Raw genomic sequence first — 20,786 nt, forward strand, 5'->3', positions numbered from 1 at the left:
ATTTTTGCATTTAATTGTACACTTGGAACTGCTGTGAATTGAGTGAGGGTGTGACTGTGTAGAAAGGTGGATTGTTAGAATACCAAGAGACGACGCTATCGTGCTGGGTAGTGTCAATATGTGTTACATCCAGGGCAGGGAATACTTGAAAAGTATGACCTGAAGTCACCAAATCAGAACTAGCATCAGAAAATGTGCAAGGTGTTAACTAAATCTTGTGCTTTGTCATCAGTGTTTATTTCTGGAAAATAGTTGAGAATACCAAGTGCTTGAAAAAACACCCACAGTTGTACGCAGCATGATCCTGGCAATTGGGGAGAGGGAGGGGTGGTGTGTGGATTGGGAAAATCCTTTGGCAAAGCAGTTAGCAAATATTAAGGGACAGAAAAGAGAAGCAGCAGAATTGGCTATGCATCATCTGTCCGCATTTAAGAATGACAAATTACTTCAGCCATATTTTTACAAATCAAGCTGTTCTGTGAAGAATTTAGCTTTTTTGGTTCAAGGTTAATCCCCAAATGCCTTTCTGAAATAAATGATAAAGTTAAAATAAGAAATTAGGTTGTGAGAGTTGGGAATCATGTATTGTGTATGTTTTCACTGTAAGCTGTGGTGAAGAGGTGAGAAACATTTCAGAAAGGGAGACACTGACTTTAACCAAACAGTTGGTGGATGGAGTAAGTTGCTGGTATTACCATAGGTGATATCACCGGTTCATGGTTTTCCAGGTGAAAAGCAAAGGAGCAGTGTTGTCTGAAATGCCTCTGTGCTTTTCTGGTGGAATTGAACATTGCAGTCCCTCTTAAGTAGTACAGCTTTACTGTTTTCTATTTAAGTATCACACCAACATTAAAGCACTAATGAGCTGCTGCTCTTTTCAGAGCTTCTGATCAGGGTCTTCCAAGTTGCTACAGCTTCACCAAGCTTGGGATAGAGAAGGCTGACCATTAGCCCACAGTGCAGACCTGCTTCAGGACCTGATGTGCGTGCAGCTTGACCTCTTAAGTGCAGTAGCTCCTGAGTGGTTTGAACTGCAGGCTGTTGCCAACAGTAAGACTTTCTGAGACACTTTCTGGAATAGCCACATAAGGAACACAGCTGCAGGTCCCTCACCATTTCCTTCCTGCACTGGTAGTCCACACAGAACAACTGGGGAACTGGTCAGTTAATGACTCTTCTAGAGAGTATACCTTCTAATAAGCAGCGTGTGTAGTTTTCTGCTGTGAGGGTGGTCACTTGTTTTACTGTGAGGGTGATCAAACACTAGCACAGGTTGCCCTGAGAGGTTGTGGGGTCCCTGTCCTTGGAGATACTCAAAACCCAATGGGATGTGGCCCTGGACAACCTGCTCTAGCTGACCCTGCTTGAGCGAGGCAGGTGGACTAGGTCGTTTCAAGAGGTCCCTTCCAGCATAATGATTCTGTGATACTTGTGCTGGGCTATGTGAGATCACTGCCACTTCAGTATCTCTCAACAGTCTTGCAGAGTCATACTGTCCTCCTCTTAACTTGATTTTATTTTTCTTGTTGTATAATGCCTTTTCTTTATCTGTTTAAATATTAATGTCTTTGTATTCTTACTTGCAAGGATCATAGATCATCTTCTGACCAACCTTCCAAATCTTTGTACTGTCTTGGGGCTGTGAGCTGCCAGCAGTGGTGCCCTTTTAGGCTTTGGGTGAAACATACTTGAGACGTCAGCTTGTAGATTTTATTGCTCAAGCAGGTGATGAGCTGAAGCTTTCAGTTGTCCTGTTGTTACACATTTACCCAAAAAGTTTCTAGCAAAATTTCTGTCTTTATCTTGCCTTTCTTGGACTATTTTAGTGAAAATCAAAACCTCTTTGTCCCACAGAGTTGCTGTAGTATTTCCTTGTTCAGGCTGGGCTTGCAGGGCTCAGGACATTCTCTCTGGTGCTACTCTATCTGGCCAATTTTAATCAGAGCACCACAAGATAACATTTTTTTTTCATCTTTGTCAAACACTGTTTGGCTTACGTTATCCTGTTGTTTCACTCTTCTGACACGGCCATTTTCTCAGTGTGTGTTGGTAAGCTTGCTTGGGGAGCAGAGAAACTGCATTCTCTTTTTGCTACAATTAGGAATGTTGACCTCAGTAACACAATGTGTATTACCACCCTTGCTGCTCAAGGAGGCCTGCACCCTCCACAGTGCCTGATTTTACCTGTATCATCATTGCAGCATGAGCAGATGGGATTTTCCATGATGCCAGGCCTCTTCCATGAGGAGTCACCATTGAAAACAAGGCAGTCTTTCCAAATCCTTACCATGTGGTGGCATTCTGGCAATAATACCTTGTTGTAGAAGCAGTGTGACCACAACAAATTATGACCTTGGACCTCTCTCTTACTTGAGATTGTACCATGTGTTTGTCTACTGTCTGCTGTAGGTGAAGTCCTTTGCTGTTTATCAGTACCTGTCACGTGAAAGGGTGGGGGGGAAATCCTCTCAACCCCAGGTGTTTGATCTGTCTATCAGCGCCCCAGGAAAGCTGAGAGCCTTGTGCCCGACCAGTCTGTCAGCGTCCCATTACAGGGACCCTTCACTGACCAGTCCTGCTGGATCGGAGGGCAATTCAGCTGCCATTCAGGGAAACATGCCAACAGCATCAGGGGGACCCCTCAGCGGGTCTGCCCACTTTGATTGAATGTGTTACCCGCTGCTGGCAACTGCCAGCGCCCAAAAAGGGCTCACACTAACAGTTCACAGAATAACACTCTTCATTATAAAATCGTGACAAGTTAACATTTGTGATTGCTGGTGACAGGAACTGTCTGCAAAAACAAGCTTGAAGTGATATACAACCAAACTATATACAACCAAAACCTTAATTACTAATGACAGCTAGAATTAATTAGTAGTGTGCATAAGTCAAAGTTCTTACCCAACAGGCATCCCTATGGGGGAGAAGACAGGTTTAGCCTGTCAACTAATCCCAGAAGTTATGATGGAGTCTTCCTTAACTTCTCCCCTCATTCATTCACTTTTTATACTTTTCTTTACGCTCAGGTGGAGGTTGAGTGACTTTAGTCATACGTTCTTTCATTATTAATTGGTGTAAACTTCTCTCATTTAAAGACATAGTTGATAAGAAATAGAAAGTGCATGCTTGGTGAGAGGTGGTCATACCTTGGAGGTGGGTAACTTTGGGATGGAGGTGCGTGTTAGTATCATAACGAGATTATAATGAGCAAGGTTCATCTAAGGAGAATAGTTGTGCCACAGTTGTTGGCCCAGCAACAGACATCTCACATATTTTCCGTCTGACAGCTGCTATGCAGCTTATCGGCTGTATGGTACCATCAAGTTTCCAGCCTTGCACGGAGCAGAGCAGAGCCTGGCTGAGGTGTCTCCACTCCACTCCACCCTCCACTGCTCCTCTAGGATAGCAGGTTGTGTTGCCTAGGGAATCATGGTGGAGTAGATTCCATGCCTGCCAACCATCCCAAAGCAGCAACTGTATTTTTCCCTAAAAAGGTTGTTATAATTCTACAACTTGTATTAGGTCCCGATTTTCTATAATTTCCCCCCTCCAAGCGGTTTTCCCACAGTACCCTTTCAGCCTGACTGGAGGGGTTGCTCACCACTTCTGTCGGGCTTGATTATCTCTGGCTCATCTGTCCCTTCCATGGATGAAGGAGTAAACAGGACTAAGTTTACCTGGAGGATCAGAAAATTTTCCATCCTTGAAGAAGGCTGCTGTGCAGTTCCCAGCTACTGGGTGTCATGGAGAGTCCTAGTAACCATATCAGAGAGTAGACTTCTGCAGTAATAAATTCTTACATACATATTTATTTCTAACATGCAGTAAGCAACAAACAATATGGAAGTGATATGAAAAATTAATGGTGTGCAGCAATAAGAAAGGTGTGTATGTAGTTGGCAAGTGTAGAGATAATAAATCAAAGTAATAGTATAAAAAAAGATAATAAAAATTATCTTATAGATTGCTAATAGAGAATTGTCCTACTAGGGATGAAAATCTTGCCTGTAACAAATTCATAAACTGTTTCAGGGGTGGTTTGGCACATCTGTACAGGGAACTTCTGCACGAATACAACTTCCCTGTCAGAAGAATACTATTTTAGTATCAAGCCATCATTTTATTATCTTAATCACTACTGTAAAACTACCTTTAAATGAGATAATTGTATATGATTGCAATGTGGTCTACTGGAAGGTGTCCCCACCCATGGCAGGGGGGTTGGAACTAGATAATCTTTAAGGTCCTTTCCAACCCAAACCATTCTATGATTGTACCATTTGCATATACTTTTAAGCTACTGGGCTTTTCTACTTTGCAGTCAAGCATTCTGAAACCAAGCCTAAGCTGCATTGGCAAAGTACTTCTTGCAGATACAACTTGCCTTCAGCAGAAAAGGTTGCTGGTTTAGTTGTATCTGCACTTGTCTTGCTGTTTAGACAAGCCTTTTGATGACATATGTTGAAAAGCAAATGGAAATAAGACCTGTGTTGTTAAATAAATTATCAACTTGCTTATCCAGAGCAAGAAGGGCCTTTTCTTCACCCTCTTAAGCTATGTCTGCGCTAATGAGCAGTATAGTACCAGCAGATCAGTGTATAGAAGTAGTGACTCAGGACTATACATCTCCAGCATATATGGCTTGGGGATTTAACACTAAACAGCATTTGTTTTGGGAATTTGGCTTTATGTTAGTTTTAATCTGGTCCCTGTGTCTGAGGGACTAGTTGTTGGTTTGGGCTGTCTCCTTTAGGATTTGGGGACTATTTGGTGTGCATCTGGAATGGAGCTTCTGGGTCTGTTTGCTCAGAAAAGTTTACAATGACCCAAAGCCACTCTGTGAACAACACCTGATGTGGTAATTGTGATTTAAGGCAGTATGGGGGCTTGCTTTAACACCTCATTTCTATTATAAAACAGGGCTCTGAGACTCCTGCTCTCTGGAGTCATGGGGAAGAAAAATGGGATAGTTTCCTGTGATTGAACATGTGGAAGGAGGAGTCCTGTCACTTCTAGAAGAGCAGGTGTTTTCCCACAACTTCAGTGCTTTTCTAACCCTTTGGAAAACAGACAGATGGAAACCTACCTGCTCGCTTTGTGACCTTTTTTTCCCCCACCCTGGATTTGCTGTGGAGCAGCATTCAGGAGGCAAAGGAGCATCTGTGAAATACTATCCAGACTGTGTTTCCCATCTCTGAGGTCTTTGAGGTTAATCAAAACACAATGGCTCTGTTGGAACAGCTCTTGCACAGCTTTTGAGGTGCTTGGCTTCGGCTGTCTCAGTGTCAGTCTGCCTTTCCAACATCAGTTTTAATTGCAGAAATAGTGAACTAGTATCCCTGATTAAATCCAGTGGATTATTTTCCATAGCTTTCAGGCTGCTGCGGAGCAGGGTATGGAAACCATCTTTACATGCCAAACCAGGCACTGTGTCTGCTCTAGGTGCTCAGCTGGGGCTATGTGAGGCCTAGCAGCAGATGCTTTAAATTCAAAAGAATTCACCCGGTCCTTACCCACTTCTTGATAGGTCTCTCTGGGAGCACTCTGAGGGCTTGTGAGACTAGGACTGTGAAAGAGGATCTTTCATGAGGCGTTTACTTCAGATGCCTTCTGGTCCACAGGCTCCCAAAATTACGGATGTGGCCACAGCATTCAGTTTCCTTTGCTGGGATTCTCCTTGGAGCAACCTAATAGTCAGATTGTCAGTTAAAATGGCCAGATTATTTTGGTCCTGAGCACTGTTTTCTGTTCATCTGTGGTGGCAATTTTGCCCTGGTGTGAGGCTATGAGGCCCCAGGTACTTGCCTTTGACCTCACTTGGCAGCCAGATATTCCTAAGCTCTCTTCAGTGTGTCATTCTCTTTGTAAATGCCTTCTTTTCAGCATAACCAATCTCATTGCGTAGGACTGATTAATTTTATTCTGCAGTGCAGAGATCTTCTGCATATTGAGTAGTTGTGCAAGATGCAGCCTGGTCGCAGGCATTGTAGTTTTTGAGTACTTGATTTTATTACAGCAGGTAGTGAAGTAGGTCTGTGTTGCTTGTTCCCCGTTTACTGCCAGGGATTGGACAGGTAAGAGTTCCCTAAAAGAGTAAGGGAAGAAAAGGGATCTTGCTTGCTTTTTATCATTTGCCAGTCCTAGTCTTTTCTTTTTGCATATATGAGTTTTTCGTGTTAAAGTGGTGCCTTAAATCTCTGTGGTTCAGTTTCTGTTACTTTTGTACACACATTTATATGTTTCTATAGGATTTTGCTAGGTTGATGTAAGCAAGCTGTCTGCAAAGGCTGGAAGGCTGGGTAAATGACCCTTGGCAGGTTTTTAGGCTGTTAGAGAGTGGCACATTCAGGCATTTGATGCAGCTCTAGCCTCTCTGCCCAGCACTGCATTTTTCCATGTGGAATAGTCCTATGGGTGTTTGAATAAACTGGCATTTGGGCCACATATTTGCTGTGTCAACCATGGTGTCATGGGATGGGGGAAGGACGTAGGATGGATGAAAGAGGATTTAAAACGCTCCTTTTTTTAAGGCAGTGTTGAATTCTTGCTCCTTCACTATTCTGCCTTGCCCTGTGTGGGATCTGGTATCAGTTGCTCATCTTAAAGTTTTTAGTGGTCTTGGGAAACAAGAAGAGGAAATTATGCCATGCAAAGTCAGACAGTTTTACCTTTTACTGTTCATTTAGGAGGTGATGACCAGCCTTTTGTTTTTATGCCCATTAGTTCATTCATTTATTACAGAAGCACTAGCCAGGTTAACGCAGTTGATTAAATCCTAGTTGATTACTATTGGGTAATGTAGTTATTTAAGCCTTACTTCCAGCATAGAATTTTTTTCTTTCATGTTGAAAACTGCTCGTCTCCAGCTGAGTTGACGAGGCCCTGAAGTCAGCTAGTTTGTCTGGCCAGAGATGAAACTTGCTAACTGCAAATGAAAGAAAACTGTATCCTAGTCAGCTTTGCAAGCTACAGACGCTATTTTCAAGTAAAGTTGGAAGATGATGAAAATAACACTCATTTTCTGGTCCTGATGGATCCTCCATTTCTTTAGAATATTTGTACAGCAGTGAATTCAATATGCTCACAATACAAAATCTGTGATAAGCTGGTAAACCTGATACCAATGTTAACAGGTGAATAAAATAGACAATAGCTGTAAAATGTATCTGATGTCTGTAATGCAGAGCATGAGAAACAGCTGCAGCTTTCCAAATGCTGATGAGACAACTGTATAGCTAAATGTCCACAACTGGGCATGTAATAGAGACCTTGGCAGTGCCAAGTCAAGCAAGTTATGTCACTAAGCGCTTGGGCTTTTCCTATGCAGTTGTCTTCAGGGCTGAGCTGCTGTGTTGTGCTGTATGTGCCACGCTGGTTATTTTGGGCCAGCAGTATACCATAAGTTTTGATACTTCATGTATTACCTGAATAAAACCAAACTTGACTGATCATTCTGGAATTAAGCTGAATTTGTGATTATAGAGGTCAGAGGTCACTGCTGATGCAAAAGCAGGTTTTAAAGAAAAATGAGTATTTGACACAGTGGGGCACCTCTTGGGGTCTCTAGTACAGCCTCCTGCTCCAAGGAGAAGGAAATAGATCAGGTTGCTCTATGTCTTTTCCAGTGAAGTTCTGAATGATCTCCAAGGGTGGAGATCCCACAGCCTCTCTGGGCCACTGTTCTAAGGTTTGGCCATCCTCCCATGTAATTTGCCATGTTGCAGCTCATGTCCAATGCCTCTCTATACACCTCTGAGAAAAGTCAGGCTCCATCCTCTCAGCACTCTTCTGTTAGGTGGCTCTGACCAGCAGTTCGATCCCCCTCTGCTGTTTTCCTAAGGCTGAACAAACCCAGTTCTCTGACGCTTTCTTTGAATGTCACATTCTCCTTTTCCTGCAACCAGTCTGGTGGCCACTGCTGGACTCGCACAGTTATGCCAGTGTTGGTCTTGTACTGCAGAGGAAATTGTATGGTTTGGGTTGGAAGGGACCTTAAAGATGATCTAGTTCCAACCCCCCCGCCACGGGCAGGGACACTTTCCACTAGACCAGGCTGCTTTACCCATCCAGCCTGGCCTTGAACACTGCCAGGGATGGGGCATCCACAGCTTCCCCGACCAACCTGTGCCAGTGCCTCACCACCCTCGCAGTAAAGAATTTCTTCCTAAGATCTCATCTCAGTCTCCCCTCTTTCAGTTTAAGGCCATTTCCCCCTTGTCCTATTGCTACATGTCCTTGTAAAAGGTCCCTCTCCAGCTTGCCTGTTGGCCCCTGTAGGTACTGGAAGCTGCTGTAAGGTCTCCCTGGAGCTGAGCAACCCCAACTCCCTCAGCCTGTCTTCACAGGAGAGGTGCTCCAGCGCTCTGAGCATCTTCATGGCCTCCTCTGAAGCCACTCCAGCAGGTCCGTGTCCTTCTGGTGTTGGGGGCCCCAGAGCTGAACGCAGTACTGCAGGTGGGGTCTCACCAGGGTGAGGTAGAGGGGGAGACTTCCCTCCCTCAACCTGCTGGCCATGCTTCTTGTGACGCAGCCCAGGATTCAGTTGGCTTTGTGGGCTGCAAGCGCACATTGTTGGGCCATGTTGAGTTTTTTGTCCGCCAGACCCCCAAGTCCTTCTCCTCGGGGCTGCTCCCAATCCATTCCCTGCCCAGCCTGTATTTGTCCCTGGGATTGCCCCAACCCACGTGCAGGACCTTACACTTGGCTTTTTTGAACTTCATGCAAGAATTGGTAAGGTAATAGTTAGAAGTATAATAATAATTGCCATGAGAATTATGATAATCTATGCAGTAAAAGTGTCTTCAGTGTTTTGGGTGGACTGTTAGCAGTAAGACAGCTCATCTATGAAGATGAATCACAAAATAATTTTAGCATAAATTTAAAATACTAAAATCTTGAACTCCTTTGGGGAGAAGAGTGGTTATTTGTTTTCTGCAGGTGAAAATACTGGGAATATGGAATCTATTAACAAATAAAAGATACTTCTAATTGCAAAGATAATGTCACGTATTTCTTTCTTAGTATTTATTTGACTAGTTTCATTGCTGTATTGAAAATACATTAGGAATGTTTAAGAGCTTAAACGAGTCGAAGATTGGAATGAGTATTGGTTTCTAGCAGTTTGAAATTGATCTATGTGGAAAAATACACAAAAGGATCATCATTTAATTTTTTAAGTGCTGTGTAATAGAAGTTTTTCATGTAATGAAATTTTTAAGTATTAACATGGGGGTTTTAATCATATCTCTACAAGTGATGAGTATCTATCCTACGATGGAAGGGTTTTCCAGTTACTTGAAGTTATTTCTATACATGAGGACATGGGTATTGACTGTAATTTTTAAGTTCCTTCAGAACAAGGATGGCAAAGATCCTTTTGGTAATGAAGCATTTGTATTGCTTACCCAGGATTATATGGGAGATTATTATGTGCATTGTAGTTTAAAGGCAACTATAGAAAGAAAAATTTTCTATGGGTGAACATTAAAACATTGCCTTAACTAAATGCATAGAAAAATGAAAAAATGAATACATGTGAAACAAAATAAAACACATGTTCTCTGAAACTTTTCTCAGGTTAGTGTTAGTGAACATCAGGCTAATTTATTCCCCCAACCTATGTTAGTTAGTTAACAGACCAAAACTCTTCATGATCTCTTGCTCTGTTCCTTTACTTTGTTGGAAGACAGGTGCTTTTTTCTTTAGTAATAAACAAATACACATGGAGGACTTACTTGCTAAAGTATGAGCTTGTGACCCTCTGTAATATCAGAGTGGCTGTTCAGTGGAACAGTCTAGACAACAAGCAAGTGTGATTTGGCAGTTAGTGCAGTAGAACAGTTGTGAGGCTCCCCATACTAAATATACCTTGAAAAACAAAACTTCCCCCCCACACCCATATTTTTCTGGATTAAAATACAATTTTCTGCTCTCTGTACTATGATCTTCATGCCTGGGGAGGGCGTGTGCAAGGAAAGAGGGCTATCTCCTCTTCCTTAAAGGAAAGTATGATGGCTCCCTCATCCTGGCTGCACAGGATGTTATTAACATGATTGTCCTTGTGGGCTTCATAATTCTAATCAGCCTCAGGACTGATCTGCAGGAATCCCAAAGTCACACTTGACTGTCAGCCTCCATCTGCTACTTCAGCATGGCATGAAGTCCTCCAGGAGAGGAAACAGCTATAATCTGGTGACTTCTTTATTTGAAAAATGGGTAAAAGCCTTGGAAGCCCAGAAGCACTGATGCTGCAAGCATTTATCCCATACATATTACCAGCTGGCTGGACATACACCACCTCTAAATACGGCCTGCTTTCTCTACACTCTGTCACATTCTTTTTGTTTCATGCAGGAATTTACAGTCTTCCCTTTCCCCTTTTCTTCTTCTTCTTTTCCTGGTGTTGCTTGTTTGCAGAATAGTGCATGGGAGAGCTGTTCTAGGGAGAGTCTGAATTCCCAAGACCAACTGGTCAGGTAGGAACCCATTTTAGCCTGAAAAGGAGGATTCAGTATAAAATTGAGTCAGTTTGGGGATGTGGGTCATCAAGATGTAAGTCAGTTCATATTTTTCAAAAATTATAGTAAGCAGAAACGTTGTTGGCCTAAACGTGCATACAGTTCTCAAAGATAATACATTAAAAATGTAAATGTTTTTTCTTTCTGTAAAATGTTGTGATCCAGAAACAAAAATGTAATGGAGGAAACTGATTTAAAAAAATAAAGTCTCAGGAATATACTCTAAATCACAAAAGGCAGTACCAAATTAGCAGGGGTGTATCTTCAGTCACAATCAAGTGTATTGGACACTACAACTTCTGTTTTGCTGAAATGATTGATTTAGGTGGCCTAGTTCTCCCTGTCAGAGGATTGGTTTTAATGTTCTTGTCTGTAGTTCTACAGCAATAAAAAGCACATGGTGTCCTGCCTATTGCAATTGTTTAGAACAATAAAAGCAAGTAAAAATTGGAGTATTTTACCCTTTTTACCACACAGTAGCTCTCATTGCCAGTAGAAGAGTCATTGTTTTGGTTGTTGCCTCAATATCTATCTCCTGGTGCTTTGAAAGGCAAAACAAAGCAAAGTGTGTCTGTAAGTAAGCCAGGCTGGTCTGTGAGAATCTGTACAAACTTAAAGGAGTCAGGTCTGAGATGAGTGTGGACCTGCACTGCCCTGTCCACCCTGCCTGAGACCTGTGCAGGCTGCCAGTTTGATGAAGCACGTGGGTATCATAATCTCTTGAAGCAGCATAACTTGTTCTTGCTGAGGTTATCCAGATATATCTGTGACTTTGCAGCCACAAATCTGGTGGTCCGTATTGGGACCCATAGCAGGAAGACGCTGAGGCAGTAGGGCAGTTGAGGCTTGCTGGCCGGTCCCTTCTGGGTTATGCCCAGGCCAGGACATGTGCTACATCCAGACAATGTCTCAAGGAATTCCCTCAGAAAACCAAAACACTGTGTTTTGAAATCAACACTTGAACTTGCAATGATTTTGCAGGTAGTATGAAACCAGTGGCACCCAGTACTCATGGCCACCCACAGGATATGTGCTTGATATGTGAGAAAAAGGACCAAGGAAGAGTGTGCAAGCTGCCCTGTTATATACTGAACAGGGTAATTTCCTGATCTCTGAATATCTTTTCCTGAAATACGGTGGTTTGTGACATTCCTTGATGGTTTCAGCATGGTCTTGCACACCCAGTCCTGAAACTGGACAATGTCCTTAAGTTTGTGCCAGAGCCATGAATGATCTGCGGCCTTATAACCTTGCTGCTTATCTAACCAGTTATAGGTGGATACTAGGGTGGATGAGTGGGTGGGCAGGCTGGCTGGTTGGTTGGTTTATTAGGTTTAGTATTTTTAGGATTGCTCTTCCAAAGGGAGCAAGGGATAGCCAAGGCCTCTGTCCCTCCAGTTCTGGTTGCCAGCAGCTCTGTTATCTCCTTGTGGTAGGAGAGAAAGTGTGGGTGCCCTGCAGTGGGATGCTGCTGGGCCCTGGAGGGCAGGCTCTTGATGCTTTTACTGAAAGGCCTGTGATGGAGCTCCATATTCCACAGCTATATGTATTGCTCTGGTCAAAGCTCTGGTTTTCTAGTGAGAAAGCTGCTGCTTTGTCTCCTGCTGCCCTCCAGGTCTCTATTCTGTCACGTCTTGCTGTCCCAAACAGTTTTTGATGCCCTAGGTCTGTTGTGTGCATGATGAGAGCAATAGCAGGGTCTCAGGGTTATTGCAGGCAAAAGCAATTACTGATTACTGTATACATTCATGTTCTTTTTTTATCTTAAAACTGGGAAGTATCAAACAATAAGCTTCGGGTTAAAAACTAATTAAAATCACCATTGTTCAAGTGCTACAAAGAAATGCAGGGCAAAGCTATGCAATGATACTCGCCCATTTCCCTGCTTAGAAACCCCACCAGGAACCAAATGTTCATCATTGTGGTGCGCATCAACCTTTACTCTGTTATCAGTGGTCTGCTATTAGAGGAATGCATGCATCATACCTCCCCTTTTGCTAATACAGAGAGCACACCATCACAAATCCATTACAGGTCAGGATCTGAAACCAGTCTCCATTCTGTCTTTTTTTTTTTTTTTTTTTTTTTTAAAGGTAGGTTCTGCCTAGTGCCATGTGATGAAATGTAGGTGTTGGAGCAGCACTTTTGTACCACAGAGAAGGAACCTAGAGGACTAGCAGAATGTTGCAGGGTGGTTGGTTGGTTCTAACACCATGCCAGAAATTGTCCAGCCTTATTTCTTTTTTTTATTATAAAATTGCTTTAATGTTTCAATGGAGTTTTTCCATAAGCATCTTTATGCTTCTGACTATTAAAATCAGGGTTTGTCCATGTTGAAGTAGCATTAGTTTAGCTGTTTCAGGGTAAGAAATGCTAATAGGTAACTGCAGTGGTGATTGTGTAAAAGCATTTATGGAGCGAAGTTGGTGTAGTGAGCATAAGCATGCTGCCAGTGAACCTGTGAAATCATGTGGTCATGTGTGCTACCCATGGTTTAGTTCAGGGATAGTGGCAGCTGTAGTGGTGTTACATGCACATGGTGATAGGATAAACTGCAGTTTGTCACACTCTTACTTGTGCCCTGTGTCAGTTTGGGGTTTCGAGGATCCCTGACACTGATTTCCACTCAAGGCTGTTTCACAGGCAGTTTTATTGTTGAATGTCATTACTCTCTTGAGCTATGAGACTGGGAAGTAGAAACAAAATCAGTCTGCAAAACTCCCTGCCTGATGCCACTTACGGTTACAAGCCCTTGATCAGAAACCATTTTTCTAAAAATTGTGATCACAGAGTTGTTATCTTACATTCCATTCTGTATGTTGCTGTTTCGTTTCAGGGAAGGATCATGTTTGCAGATTTATTGGCTGTGGAAGGAATGAAAAATTTAATTATGTGGTCATGCAGCTTCAGGTGAGTTCTGTACTTCCCCTCTCCCCCCCTCCCATGGAGATGGCATAACAGGGAAGGATTTACAGTGAGAGAATAAGGCCAAGCATTGGTGTAGAGACTTTGTTGTACATAGAAAGTGGGTGGAGTGGGAAACTGTGAGAAGGGTGATGTTGCTCTGATATCCCTTGGGATAGCTCCAGTTATCAAGAGGAGCAAAGATACTCAGTAGCTCTGCTTTTCTGTTTAAGATAGCTTTCTGTCAATTTGTTGGGAAAAGCACTCAATTCGGAGCTTGCAGGAGCTACCCACAGTATTGTGCAGCAGTGCCACCTGTTTGAAATATCTCCTGCTGAGCTGGTGATGCAACATTCGAAATACATGTCTTGTATCAGAGCTCAGAGTGCAGTGGGAGCCAGGGGTCACACCAGCAGCACAGTCTTCTTTATGAAAGGAAGTGATCTCTGGCTCCCCCATCTCTACCAAGCTCAGCCGTAGCTTGGCTTCAGCTTTGAAAGTGTTTTCTCCTGTTTGAACACTGCTGATATTAAGTCAATATGAGTAAATACTTGGGTAGCCAGCACATGGTGACTGTCCAGCTAGACAGCCAGCTACTCCTATCAGGGTTAGCCAGCTGAGGTCTTGCATTGGTGTCTACACAAGCCACAATAACAGCAGGAGCTGCAGGGATCTCTGCATGGTTTAGCATGAAACCAAGAAAACATAAGTAGGTAGATCTTCAGAGCCCAAAAATGGTGGTACTGTCATGAAAACAGCTTTCTTTTTCCTGAAAGCAGCTTTCTTTTACAGCATACAGTCACAGGAGAAAGAGTTGGAGGGGAACAAGTGGGAAGAGATGTCAGAGTCAAAAACACATAGAAGAAAGGCCTTTAAGGAGAGGGAGTTTGTCCCTGGCTTGAGAGGAATACTTTCAAAATAAAGGTGCTTCTTTCTGACACAGTTGCCTTGGAAGCTGACCTGTTTCAGCACCTGACATAAGAGTTGACAGGGAGAATTGTCCTATCTCTCTCACAGCTTGTATGATCAGGGCTTTGCTGTGCAAAGCTCTGTATGATTGTACAATACAAGCCTACCCTTGCCCTGATGAGCTTACAGCCCATGTCATGTTTCTTTATATATCATTCGGGTGATAGGACATGCTGAAGAAAAGCAAGAAGGTTGAAGTACTGAGTAATGAGAAGTAAGCTGCTGCATAAACTGGAAGGAAGATCACAATACTTTAAAATAAACTTCTGATTCTTTTGAAGCGATAGTTCTACTTGGAAGGCAGATGTATAAAACCAGTAAATTCCTGGTGCTTGGGTTTGCCTTTCACACACCGTTGGCATCCCTTCTGCTGTTATGGGTAGGAAAAAAACATTTGCTCTCTAACCAGCTCTGGCTATTGACGCTGCTGCAGTGTGGGTGTGAATATGAGTCTTGAAAGGGCTAATCTGGAGCTCATGGAACAAGGCTCCTAAATCACCAGTCCTGTCCTTAACAAACCTGATGAAGATGACTATACCTTGGAAAAAGCTCTGCACAAAATCTCTTACTTTCTAGCCTGTTCTTGACTATGTAGCTGAGCACGTAGAGTAGGCAGAGCTAAAAATCATTTCATTATTTGCAAATGAAGACTTAGACACTTAAAGCATTAGTTTTGCACCTTTACTCTTCAGGCTAAAATTTTCCTTCAACTTCAAGGTCTGCTGAGACATGTTTTTTTATGTGTCCCTCTGACTTGTGTAATGCAATCCTTCCTTCCTTTTCAGTCACTGGGACTGAGGCTTCCACTCTAACCTTTGCAACTCATTGCATCTGCTCTGTGTCTTAGCCAGCCTGATGGTGTTTATTTGGAAAATAATGCTCTTTTTTTGTGTGTGTGTCTTTTCCTGGGGGCAGTGTTGGCTATTCACATGTCTTGGGTTGTTTCTGGAGAGCAGGTGTCCTGAGGCAGTATCCCAGACCAGCTGGGGAAAATTATGGCACAGTGTGCAGCTCTGAAAAAAATCTGCCTTTCCCTGTTACCATTGGGTAAGAGAGTTGGTGTCCAAGGAACCACTTTACAGTGGAAAGAAAGATCTGCCGTCTATTCAGTAACTTGGATCTTTCAGGATAGCGGTGACAAATCCGTACTGCCTCTAAGTAAGCTGTCACAGAAATAAAAAAAAGATAAGCACTAGAGAAGTAGCTTAGTCTTATTTTGTTCATGCTAAGGAGAAGACCTTGGCCAGTTGCTGTGGCTTGGCTGTGTCTGTATTAGCTGACCTGTGTCGAGTGTGGTTGTTCAAGGGACCAGAGTCCTGAAGTGAAGCTTGGGTCAAACTGATTCGAGAGATTAGTCACACGCTAAAAGAGCCAGTTCAGTTGACCCTTTAATGTCTGTAAATAACTTGAGAACTAGAAACGGATGGATGAATAGATGGCATTTCATTGGTTTGGAGAGCAATCTGTGTTTTCTCATCAAATGTTTGGAATCTTTCATATATCTTCTGTTGTGAATTTTGTTTGACTTGTATTATAAGCATGTATGTCTTTGCAGAAGCAGCATCAAGAGATTCTATAGTATATTGATAATCAGCATGCCCCTATAACTTTTCTTCTTGATGCATGTTCTCTGAAACAGTGGACTCTTATTCTTAATGTTATCAGTTGATAAATGCATTAGTTCTGTGCATTAAGGGGTACTCTGCCATGGCATATACTCATTTTAACACCTTTCCCTTTACAAATCTAACAAATCTAAAGAGGTGTAGGCAAAACTGAGATGGCAGGGATCAAAGAACACTTGTGATTCTTCTGTTGTTTAGTCTGTCTTCTTCCCCTCCCACCCCCCCCGCCTCCCCAAACTGTCTTTTTTTCATGCCTAGCTGGTAGATTTCCTCCCCCCCCCCCCCCCACCCCCACCCCCCCCAATGTCATTACCTGGAAGTAAATTACCAATTTTTGTAATATGTATTTTTTAAGTCAGTGGAAAAATCCTCCTCTCCTGATTTTGGGTATAATTTTCTTGATAATCAGCTTTCCCCATTGTGGCATTGTCACAGCAATGCTGATTTGAGCTTGAGCCAGACAGTTGTGTGCTAGAGAGTTTCTGATGAAACTTCTATGAGGTGTAATAGATAGTGAGTTCATGATCTGCTTATCATATTTGTACTCCTTTAATCTTTAGAACTGCTTTAATCTTTAGACAGCTCAGAGAACAATCAAAAGTTGTTTTTAGATCAGCTTTTATATAGTCAGGGCTTAGCAGTAAGGAGATGCTGGGCTCACACAGTCTGAGGCACTGCTGTCTGTGCCGAACCTATTTCCCAAACAGTTCATCAGCTGACTTCCCAAGATAATGCTCTGGTATGTTCTTATCAGCAAGTACATAACTTAAAAGTTAAAATGAAGTATTGTAGGATCTTATACAAGAAATAAAGCAGACATAAGGTGAGCACCTGCCTGATTAGCCTTTCTTCATTTTTTGGGAATGCACGTTAGAACTTGCAGCTGTGAAATGCTGTGCTTTTGTGTGATGGTTTAAGCATTTTATTGATTGTTTCAGGGCCGAAATCTTGCAGATCTCAGAAGGAGTCAGCCTCGAGGGACTTTCACGCTGAGCACAACGCTAAGATTAGGCAAACAGATCCTGGAATCAATAGAAGCCATTCATTCTGTGGGATTTCTGCATCGTGACATCAAGCCTGTATGTTGTTTTGGAAATTTTCCTTTTCGTTTTATGTCTGTCTGGTCTACTTGGGTCCATAAAGACAATCTGAATATGGGTAGATTGCAGCGGAGGCATTTAGGCCTCCTTGCCCACTCCTACTCTCTGACACATTGGCTATTTTCTGTAAGTACAGAACAGTAGTATAGTTTTGTCATTCCTGTAAGTGCACAGAAAACTAGGTTTTATCGGCAGAGGCTGCTCCATGGTGGGTTAGTAGCTGTCAATCATACTTGTACCAGTCAAGATCCCATGATGAAGCAATCTGATTTTGAACAATCTTTTGGATTTCAACCAATTATTACTATAAAAGGGGTTCAGAAGGGATGTCTTTCTCTATGACCCATCACTTGAATAAATGCCATTTCATGTATTTGACTTAGCTAAATAATACTCTTGATCTTTTCTGAGCAATTGACAAAAAAAATGGAGCACAGTTTCCAGTGTCAGAAACATAGTCACAGTGTTGGTCACCTGTTTCGGTGAGGCACAATAATTCCACACCTCACTGTAGGAGTCAGTCTTTTTCCTGCAGCTCTTCACTGCTTGGCCTGAACACTTGCTGCTACACCATCCCTGAGACCATCTTCCTTCCAGAAAAATCATTTGCTGCTTTTAAAATCAGCTGGTTTTGGCTGATCAGATTCAGCTGAAAATCAGTCAGTGATGTGACTGGCCACAAATCCTTCAGCAACCATCCATTATGGTAAAGGATATAACTTTAAGATAGGGGTTAAAAACAAGCTGCTCCATTTGCTTGTTGTGAGTTTATTTACTAAGAACCGAACCCAGTGTTTTTCAGATGTCTGAATGTTCAGATAAAATTAGGTAACACAATACAGTGGTTGGAGATTCTGGGAGTTAGGGCAGAATAATGTGCACTAGCAGCTGAGCCACAAACAGAAGAATTTGTCTACAATAACTACAGCCTGTTACGCAAGTGATGGAGCTCTCACTGCAGAGCTAGTGGTGTTAAACTTAGCTCTTTCTCATATCAGCTGAAATTTAGCTAAGCTAATGTGAATTTTAGTTATTTTGAGACCACAGTCACTTATCTGCAAAGTGAACTTCTTGACATGGCAGTGATTCTCTAATCATGATGTTTAAGATGCATCTGAAAATTCTTCTCTTTGACTTACGTTTCTGCCAGGGGCATATGGGGCTACATGACAAAGTTTTGTTAAGAAATGGCCACTCTTATCCAACTTGCTGGTATCAAATTGATTTTTTTTCTTTCTGTCTTTGTCTAGTCCAATTTTGCCATGGGCCGCTTACCTTCAACATACAGGAAGTGCTACATGTTAGATTTTGGTCTGGCCCGTCAGTATACCAACACTACCGGTGAAGTCCGGCCAGTAAGTAAATTTTAAGTGATTTTTTTTTCCACTTCTGCCACTGCTTAGGCATGGAAAGATTTTGTGATTGGTTTGTGTTTGTTGTACTTGGTCATTATATTGGACTACATTTTCTGCAAGGTGAGAGGCAGCAGGTGACTTCAACTGAGTTGGGAATCTAAGAAGGGGTGCTCGTTTTGTCTTACAAAATATGTGGCTCCTCCCCACCCCCCCCACCCCCGCCCTCCTCCCTTTAGGATAATCATGTTTTCCACAGGTTTGGAATACTTATTGAGTACATTATGGTCAAGCAAAGAGGGTGAGCCCAGTGCTGACCATGTGATTTCTGTAGTCCCAGAGGGCTGGTCTAGTTCAGTTCTCTGCAATCTGGGGAACCAGGTTGGTGCGTTCTTAAAGCTTTTTATGAAAAAACTGCTAGAACTTAGAGGCTGACCTGATCTCTAAGGCCGAGCTTACTGTGAACTGCAGCCTGTAATGCTGTTCTCAGCCTTGCCTCGCTTAGTTTTGTGTATATTGCCCTCTGTCCAAATTTCTTAGCAGGAGTATTAGAGGGAAGGTAAGGGCAGGGGGCATAACTTACACCATGTGGTATGTATGTTATCTTCAGTGCTTTTACCAGTCCTGTGTTATCTGGGGTCACTCATAAGGATACGTTAAGTTTCAGATGGTCTAGTATTAGTCAGGCATTCCTAGATTTATTTTCCAATGCAGTGCAAGCAGGGTGGGCTCAGACAGTCTCTCTGTTTCTCATCCTAGGCTTATACCTTTTGGTCTGCACATCTTTTCCATCTGCAAGATAATTGTTGTTCTGGAAAATGTTGACAATGTGAGAGCTAAATTCGGAGACTCTGTAGTGCAGGATATGGTTGGGGAGTGGGAAGAAAACAAAGACCAGTGAGCAGATTTTGTGTCTTTAGTAGATGAACACAGCTGGGGGATTCTATTTTTTTCTTCTTTTTTTGTAAGTCTTTTCAGTTGGACATTGCAAACCTTTTCTTTTTAGTTGTAGATGGGAGCAGCTGCAAAGGTTGTGTCTGCACCTTATTCTTAAAAAGACACACACTATGTGCTGCTGATCTTCCTTGTCAATGCTGTTTAGTTTGGGGATAACCCTTCTCCATATTGCCCTTTTCAAAATGCAGCCACACTCCTTTCCTCTTTCTGCAATCAGAATTCAAGCCCATTATGGATTGAAACTGGCATTTGGTTTTCTGCAAAATCTCTTCGTTGCTTCAGTGAAGCAACTATGTTTTATGTCTGTCTTTCAAGTCCCATTGTTTGAACACTGTTCTTTCTTTACAATTGAAGAAACTAATTACTCCAGATGTCTCTTCTTTTGGATCCTCTCTTTTCTTCCTTTCTCCCACTAAGGTAAAGTTACTTTACTTTTGTTTTGCTACATCCTTAGAGAATACTCCCAGGCCCTGTTTTTGGAAACAACATTAGTATTTTTCAGGGCAAAAGATTCTTCAGCTGTGTCTCGCAAGCTGTGTCCTGCTTGGGTTGGTGTGGGTGAGGTGGGGCTTTATTAGGATGCAGGACTCTGAGAAGGTTGGTCTTAATTCTGATTATTCTGGTGGCTGGTTGCTTGCTTGCCACAGATGGGTCTTATAGAAGGGCTAATGACACATAATCTTTTCCTGAAAAAAGACAGCAGGATCCCCAGAGGGATGGGAGCATAGTGTGCTGAAAATGGTGAAAAGTCTCAGTTTGTTTGGGATGTGGGGGGATCGTATGGGGTAGAGTTTCATATACCTAATGTACCTATTCTCCCATGCTGCACCTCAGGTGGTGAGGCATTTTGACAGAAGTGATACAATAAAAAATACAGAAATATTTACTTCAACCCATTTTAGCATTGTTATAGTCACTGGGTTGTTTGATCCTTTTGTGTCCCTGCTCTCTGATACCACTCTTGAGTCCCACTTACCAGACTGAGACATTTGCCTGAAGAAACATGGTGTGACTGCTGCCCAAATAATGCACTGAGGATTAGGAAGGAGATGGGGTTGAAGGGCAGTATGAAGACAATTGAAATGAGATTTTTTGGTGGGTTTTTTTTTCCTTTTTTTAATTAAGAACTTTCTTTTGTTTTGCCAAAGAGATTATTTCAAGCCAATAAGGTACATTCTTCTTTCTCCATTCTCCTTCAGTTCCTTTATCCATGAAGAATACAATTCCCAGATTTATAACATGATCATCCTGAGCCTAGGTTTTTTGTGATTTGGTTCTGAGGTACAATACACAAGATAGATGGGGGAAGGACCTCACTTTCTCTTTTTCTGCAAGCATGTCTGCATTTTGCTTTTAATT

The 20,786-nt window shown here is 42.4% G+C and overlaps 1 protein-coding gene across 6 annotated transcripts in view; it reads left to right on the forward strand.

Annotated features, from left to right (window-relative positions):
* TTBK1 (tau tubulin kinase 1) overlaps positions 1 to 20,786 on the forward strand; it is a 122,895-nt gene that overhangs the window by 28,582 nt on the left and 73,527 nt on the right. For all 6 annotated transcript variants that reach the window (XM_055816016.1, XM_055816017.1, XM_055816018.1 and 3 more), the window contains 3 exons: positions 13,357 to 13,430; positions 16,957 to 17,097; positions 18,369 to 18,473. In XM_055816016.1, the coding sequence (XP_055671991.1) occupies positions 13,357 to 13,430; positions 16,957 to 17,097; positions 18,369 to 18,473 (320 nt within the window). The remainder of the gene's footprint in view (positions 1 to 13,356; positions 13,431 to 16,956; positions 17,098 to 18,368; positions 18,474 to 20,786) is intronic.

This window comes from Falco peregrinus, chromosome 11 (genome assembly GCF_023634155.1).
Source record: "Falco peregrinus isolate bFalPer1 chromosome 11, bFalPer1.pri, whole genome shotgun sequence".
Taxonomy (NCBI): Eukaryota; Metazoa; Chordata; class Aves; order Falconiformes; family Falconidae; genus Falco; species Falco peregrinus.